The following is an 8,523-nucleotide window of genomic DNA, read 5'->3' as shown; positions in this document are numbered from 1 at the left end:
TTTACCTATATATTCAAACGCTCAAAATATGATTGTTCGATTTTTATATTTTTATTTAGTTCAATAGGTGTGCCACGAATGTTTTTGTAGTTCAACAATGCAAGGCAAAATTGTTTTGCCCAGCAAGCAATTGAGAAAAACTTTGGGAAACGCTGTCTTACTATATATTCCATATGTTCGTAAGTAAAAGTAAACATGAGCACCTGCATTTAGTCAGGCGGTTATACACGTATTCCATAACCTTTACAGGTTATGGAAATTGATTTAATGTTACCATTCATTATTATAATTGGGTAAAATATAACAAGAAACAAGGATTAGGTGAAGCAGAAATCCTTTTTATGACTAAATGATTATTCAGTATGTTATTTAACTAGCATTAGTCACTGAATGCATTAACTTTTTCACAAGACTGCTGGAAGGTCAGGTAATAATTTAACCGAATACAAGAGATCCTTTCCCTGCCGGAAACGTTTCCCAACGTAGTTTTGTTTTAGATTCGTGATTCCTGTTCAGCTATAAAAATATAAACAAGCATGTGGTGAATGAAAACTATTCTACCTAATTTAATTTTTTATTTCATGTTATCAATGGCAAAGTTAACCTGGTTCATGAAGGTATATTAGAGTTTTATTATTATTATTATTATATGGGTGACAGTCCATGGAGGCCTAAGTCCTCCAGTATTAGGAAATACATCGCGTTTCTTGACGTTGTTTTTTCGTAGGGTGGGTTCGTCACTCCCACGACTATTTTTGTGAGTGCAATCCACTGGCTAACGGGCCTCACAAATGCCCGTGGGGAGTTCGAGAGTGATTCTTGTATCATTTTATGCATGAAAAAAACAAGGGTGGGACCGGGACTCGTTCTAACAACCTTCGGGTTGGTAGACTGACGCGTTGCAACGCTGCTATTACTGCCCCCAAATTAGAGCTTAGATCTCCTTACTTATAATTATGTCCACAAATCTGTTTATTGTTAATATTCAAGACTAATAAGGCGAATATAAAATGTGATATTAAAACATATATTTAATCGAGTAATTGTTTTTAAATTTAAAAAAGAAACTGATGCATATTTATTAATTATTGCATGCATAGGATGAATAATTATGAATTTGTTTGTAGATACCTGATGATGGGGTGACAGCCCCGAAACGTCGTTTTATTTGTAATGAAATGAAATGTAAAATTTAAATTCGGAAGAGTACTTTTCAATCATTATATTTAATAACATCACTGAAACTCATTCAGTAGAACATAGAACTTTTAAAAAATTAATTTATTACTTTGTTCTATATAGTCTTTTTTCAATTTTATTCCTTTTCAATCTCATTAAATTTTTCGGCAACTAGACTATCAATATTTTGTAATACATTAAACGTGCATTGAATTTAGCCGTCTATAGTGTTTATAGTGAATAAACATTTTATTTGGTTGTTATTAATATGCTGACGTTTCAATGATCATTTCGGTTGCAATAATCAGGGGTAAAATTGCAACAATAATTAACTAGTTACGAATACTACTGAATAAATAAATGAAGACAATTATATATATAATAAAATTATATTATATTACAATAAATACAAATAAAATAAAATAATAATATTAGTGACAAAAACTTATGTAACAATCTTTGATGTATGGAGGGAAATTTTTATGAAGAAATCATAGTTATTTTTATTTTTATATAATCTTGTTACATTATTTGTTGTTTTTATTTTACACATCATTTCCTTATATTGACCATTGATTATGACACATATTTATGTCAAGTATATTTTGTTACATTATTATTATTGTTATTTTACATTCATTCATTAATTATATTTTATTATATATAATAGATATACTCAGTAAGGAAGTACTATTACTAGACCAACGATTGTGCAAGGAGGTGATATGGTCAGAATCACGCTTGACCGCCATATTTTTACCCAATATATGGTATCATTTCCTTATATTGACCATTGATTATGACACATATTTATGTCAAGTATATTTCGTTACATTATTATTATTATTATTATTGTTATTTTACATTTATTCATTAATTATATTTTATTATATATAATACATATACTCAGTAAGGAAATACTATTACTAGACCAACGATTGTGCAAGGAGGTGATTTGGTCAGAATCACGCACGCCACCCAATATAGGTTATCCACTTCATGAGGCCCCGGATGGCTACGGAACCCACAGGGTAGACTCACGGTTACAGAGAAACAGAAAATAACTATCTGCCACAACCGGATTCGAACTCAGTGCCTTACAACTGAGCCACCCGCTACCAATATAAATACATGTATATATTTTCAATATAGCCATATAAATATATTTCCTGATTTATTTTATCATTATTACATATAACCGTCATCTGCTTAATTGTTTGTTTCAATTTTATCCCCGATGATAGCCCACTTACTGGATTCAAAAAATCCTGATAATTTTCTGTAAAACCTAAACATTCAAATGCATATACTTATAAATGAATTTATATTATAACTCTACACTATATTATTATTGCACAAAATAATTAATTAACACCCTTGTAAACTTGAATTTATAGATAAAAAACGTTCGGACCTTATGCCCATTCGTAAATATATTTTCTTATAATATTTATTAGTGTTTAATCTTTATTGAAAATTCTACTTTATTACTATCATATTTCATTTATTTAAGAACTAATTATAAAATTATTTCATGTTAATATTTATATCAGAATAAAATTAGAACAAAAAATGTTTTGAGCAAGATTTTTAAAGAACTATATCATGAAATTTTATAAGTTCACATTAGTTATAGAAACGTTAACGTTAATTTACTAATTTATACTGATATAAAAATTCATCTAGATTTTCTTATAACTTTTCTTAAAACTTCAAACTGAAACATGTATCGACTATGCGACAGGCTGTTTTATTTGTAACTAATCATGTAAGTTTTAAGTATTAATCAGAAAGTTTTTTTATAGAAATAAAAAAAGTTCTATTCTAAGTCACTTGTGATACTTTATCAACACAACTTAAACAGATAGACACGCATATAAACTATTGCTAAATATTCCAATACATATTAGAAAAAAAAAAGTAATTAATCAAAAATTTGACTATACGTTTAACTAATAAAAATATTGGAAGGAATCGTGGTTGCCAAAAAAATTAAATTATTTTATTAGTAATAATTGGAAGCCAGTTAATAATTTCATGTTTCCTACTCAACACCGAAGCGTGATCTGTTCGTGATTCTCAAACTCTGGAAATATCTCAACGCAAATTAACCACAAATTACACACATGGATGTAAATGATTAATTCTTCTTTCACGCCAAATGTCACGAGTGTGTTGGCAACCTCTTGTTAAGATAATGTGGAAGGAGGGGAAAGAAATTACATAAGCTTTTGAGGGTCAAGGGCCAGCCACTTTCCTGAGGAACCTGTTCCCGAAGAGGCCTCCGTCTTTAACTAGTTATTTAACTTAACCATTCAAAGTTTAAAAGCTCCGAACTTAGTAAAGGTTACGTTTTTTCCCAAACCCTTCAGAAGCTGACTTGAAAGATTGTTTAAGATCATTAGGTCATGAGATTTCGCATCGTTTACAGCGTATATAATATCAGCATGCAACGTGATTGTAACATTAATTGTGAAGTTATAAAAAAATATATGATTCAGTATCCAAGTTATTTATTAAATCGAAATATTTCATAGTTTTTCAATACCATTAATAATACCAGTAAAAATTCTGGTGCCATGCGCGTATAACACTCTCACTTACTACCCTACTTTCGACCCGAAGTATTGCGTAGATTGTTAGGATCCCATAGAAGAAGAAGTTTATTTTTTGTGATTATATATATCTTAAAGACCTGGAAAGGTGAAAAACATGAACAAACGATTTTGATTTTGCCGTTGTTCTAAAATTCGTATTTTAGAGTTTCATGAGGTGGGAGTAACGAATATAAATTTTGTTCCCGACAGTAATAAGATAGTTTAACTAAGATTCACTATCTATTAGTCGTAATTCACCGGGAAAGTTCGGGTTTTCTCGGCTATTCCCATCCAAATCGCCTTTAGTTTTGCTTTTTTCCCTGTAATTATTAATGAAATCTTTTAATATTCCGTATTTATCCATTGTTTATCATTTCTAACAGTGAGAACTGTTTATTTATGTTTTTTTTTCAAACAAACAAAATTAAAGATATTTTAAATATTCGTTATTTAACCCTGTCAGACTACTTCCACAATGAAGTAGAGTAAGCAAGGTCTTAGCTCATATAAAAGAATACTTGATTTGATTTTCTTGAAAAAGGCTTTTAATTAAAATCTTCTTCTAAACTACTTTTGATTTTCTTTATTTGAAATAAATAATAAGCTATATTTTTCGCAGTAATAAACAATAGATATACCCAAAATATTAAACAATTCTATTAATAACTAAAGGAAAAATCGAAACAGGAGTTCCCGATCTCTCTCGATTGCATCATACTTATATGCCTTCTTTATCTTTTGTTAAAATGTTTTATTATTTCTAGGAAGAAAGTTAATATCGGAAGATCGTTTCCAAGAAACATTAAATCATTAATTTTTATAGCACTAGAAATAAATCTAAGATCTATCTAGAAAGATAGATACCTTACCTGGTTTATTTTTTTTTCTAAAATGGTCTAATCTACACAAAAAATGTACGTATGATGCACGCACCTCACCATTTCTCTATAATCCATTTTGTTATATTAAATGCAAAACATATTTTCATACAATTATTTTATTTTTTAAATATCGCAATGAACAAATAAATAACGATGAATTCTATGAAATTGTTAGTTATTTCAATAAAATGAATTATATGTGATCTAAACGATTATTTTGTATTACTATAAACTCTATTAGTTTTACATATAAGAAGCAATTACGTTAAGTTTGCTCATAAAACATTTTTAAAAACTCTTAGGACTTCAAGTTTTATTTTTTTTAAGTAATTAAGTTTCGTGTAACATCCTACGTAAATAATTTAAAAAAAAAATGCTGCCTTAATTTCTTTTCGAATTATTGTACTTATTAACTACTTAACTTTGTACTGCGTATTTGAAGATGAATAGATGAGGCAGTTGTACCAGCGGACAAAATGTTATTTTTAATTTTTAATGTTTAGCCAATCCCAAATGGCACTGAATTCCCTTCACTCCTTATTTAATATCAATAAAAATTTTGAAAAAAAACTTTTTTTGTCCTTTAGTACATCCCTTATAAATCCAAAAAATAGTACAGTGTTCAACGGACCGACGGAGTCAGTCTTCGTAATATTTTTAAAATACCAAAAGTGATTATCAGTATGACTAAGTAATAATAAGTTCAGAACATAAAACATGTAGTTAAATTTATTTATTTAATTTGTTTTACAGAATTAGGGTTGGTGAATTAAGATAGTTTCTTTGATTAACTCCTGGATGCTTTTTTAGTATTCTAGTATTTTAGTAGCTGAGAATAATGCCGTTTTCCACAATTTCATATTTATCTTCTCCTTTATTAATCTAATTCAAGCTGTATAAGTTTGTCACTATCCATTGGAACATCACGGCCATTCAACTATCATGTTCAGGCCGTATAAGACAGTTTGGAATAATTACATAAAAGGTTCGTAGTTACAGTAAAAACATTACTAACGATAATACATTATGGGGCTACAATAAAGTAAAATTTTGGACAGAAAAATTTTGGTTTCTCCTTAAAAAAAAAAATAAATAAAATAAAATAATTGATTTTTACTCACCAAATAATGTGTTAGACATATTAACACAGATGCGGATTAAGGACATACGCTCAGGATTAATAACATAATAACCCGTTTTTTAAATATTTTTCTCGAAGTAAAAAGTGCAACTTCATAGATATCACTGTTGAATTCGTACAACGGTCTCCCCTGCATGTTTTGATGAAAACTATTTCTATTACGAATTTTTGAGGTTTAACGTTTTAAGATAAATGAAGTCAAAAAATTACGACTGTCCATCGTCCCCCCGATTTTCTACGAAACCGCCAGACCGCATTTTTAGGGATTTGCCACCGAAGTAACAGGTCACTCTACGATGATCTTCATAACTTGTCACTACCGCTTGCAGCTACGGTTTTGTTTAGCAAATAGCAAAAATAGCAGTCGATTAGACGGTCCCAAGACTATTTATGAGAATAAAGGAAAAATACTCAGCGTATAGGTATCACTTTCAGGAAATCTCAAAATAAAGAAAAAAAAAATTTAAAAAGCAAAACCGTTTGTTATTTTAATAAAAATATTTGTATGATTCAATCAACCATAAACAAATTAAATATAGTCGAGTATTATCCGAAGGCAATAATGCATTATACTGTTTTTTTGTGTGTTTCGGTAATTATTAGCCTTCTTATTTCAAATTCTATGTTTTTTTAACTTTAAATCAGTAAGCTAATACTACTAATACTAATGGACCCTTCTATCCATCTTCATAGATTGAGGGGCCTAAGTTACAACAGTACATAACAAGTTAGATTTTTTTTTTTTACATTAAAGTTTTGAAATAAGGCCAAATTTTCTTTCCTATCTTTTTAATTTTTTTTATTAATACAGTGTTAAAAGGATAACTAACTATAAAAAAAAGAGTGATATATGCAATGATAGTCATTAATTGTAAGTGTGTTTTGGTTAAAGTTTTTTATAAATTAAATGACAAAATTTCAAGCAAGAATTGGACTAAAATGACCCGAAGAAACAAAGAAGGAATGCAAAATAACCATAATAAAAAAATTTAAAAAAAAGAAAATTTGGCTATATTTTAAAACATTAATGTATCAAAAAACTTTTTTTTAAAATAGGCCCCTGAAGATGGATAGCCGTCCGAAACGTCGGCAGTATATGCTTACTGATGTCAAATAAAGGATTTGAAGATAAAAGGCTAATAACTCCCGAAATAGGATAACAATTAAATTAAAATTAACACCCTCTTAAGTTTTGAGGTTTTACGTTTTAAAATACGTATAATCCAAAAAACACTAAATATTTTATTATTTGCTATATTTTATTATTATTATTTTTTTTCTATCACGGTTAACTGAACTATTATTCTAGTCTTTTATTTATTATAATTGGAGGCTCTTAAATATAAAATGTTAACATTATTCAGTCTGTATTATCAATTATCATTTTTTCCTTCAATTTATTATTAGAAGTTAAATTTTAATTTAATCTTATTTATGTAATTTGATTATTTTTTATTTATTTATTTTTATTAGTTGAGTTTTTTTTTTTTATACTCCAAGACAATAAAACTTAATTTTTATTTTCTGTATTATTATTCAGAAGGGATTCGTCCCAGAATAAAAAAATGAATTTTATCATCATTATTTTATTACAAGCTTTATTAGTCTCATTAAATATAATTTTCCTTTTTTTTCTTTTATTATCTATTTTTAATGAAAAAATTCATAAAAATTAATTTCTTTTTATGGCTCAAGTTCTACATTGAGGACCTATACAGTCTTAATTTTACTGTTTGTTATATTTAATTTAAGTATGACCTGTTGACAAGGAAAGGAGAAAAGTTTACGTAATATAATAGAAAATTAAGAAGTGAAAAAAATAAATAATTCAATACTTATCCAAATTTGAGATGTTCTTTTTCTTTTAGGGGATCCTAGGAGATGGCGTCTTCATGCGGACTAGAAATGATATTACTCGAGTCACAAGGTCTCCTAAGTTTCAAGTTGATGTGAAAGAAATCGTCTGTGGGACTGAAGTTATTTCTGTATCTGTTGAAACTGATCGCCCCTATAATGGCATCATATACAGTAAGGGGCATTTCAACGATCCAGAATGCAGGTATATGCAGAAATTATTTCGAGCGTTAAATTTCAAATATTTAATATTGTAGGATCATTGTCAAAATCAATTTGTTCATTCTCAACTAATGTAGATTAAACTTCAAACCTTAATTAGTTAATTAATTATTCCAGATCCAAATAGTGGACTACCATTAGTATTTGCCAGTAAAAAATAGAAAAAAAGTCTTAAAATATTTTTATATTATCGGTAAAAGAACAAAACAGAATCTTTTAACAACTAAAAGCTAAATCGTTATCAATCAAAATCGAATAAATTAAATTATAAAATCCAAAATATAATAAAATTACATCCTGTACAAAATAGCTTCTCGTTAGTCTAGCAAACGTCTGCCTGAATCGCAAGCTGGTGCTGTTTTAATCTTGTCAACCAAATTTCCAATTCACAATCAATAGCATAATATTGAATTTCAATTTTTCTAAAATTTTATATTTTGCACTTCTTGGCCTAAATTGGACTAACTCAATTTTGATAGCTTAAAATTGAATGCCTGAACCAAATTTTTCATATTAAACACCTATGTAGGCATGTATGTTAATATTTATTTATTTTATTTCATTTTCCTTATTAAAAGTTGTTGTTGGTGTTGATTTTTTGCTTAAAGGCGTAAAACCCTCTGGTCATCAACGCCTATGGGATGATAAA

At 28.3% G+C, this 8,523-nt stretch overlaps 1 protein-coding gene across 1 annotated transcript in view; it reads left to right on the top strand.

Moving 5' to 3' along the window:
• Positions 1-8,523, top strand: part of LOC106678124 (adhesive plaque matrix protein) — a gene marked incomplete at its 3' end in the record, with an annotated part of 46,885 nt that overhangs the window by 30,578 nt on the left and 7,784 nt on the right. The window contains exon 4 of the mRNA XM_024362504.2: positions 7,667-7,857. Coding sequence (XP_024218272.2) covers positions 7,667-7,857 — 191 coding nt within the window. The remainder of the gene's footprint in view (positions 1-7,666; positions 7,858-8,523) is intronic.

The sequence above is a fragment of the Halyomorpha halys genome, unplaced genomic scaffold, assembly GCF_000696795.3.
Source record: "Halyomorpha halys isolate HHAL.00 unplaced genomic scaffold, Hhal_1.1 Scaffold124.1, whole genome shotgun sequence".
NCBI lineage: Eukaryota > Metazoa > Arthropoda > Insecta > Hemiptera > Pentatomidae > Halyomorpha > Halyomorpha halys.
This window is presented reverse-complemented; position numbering and strand designations above follow the sequence as displayed.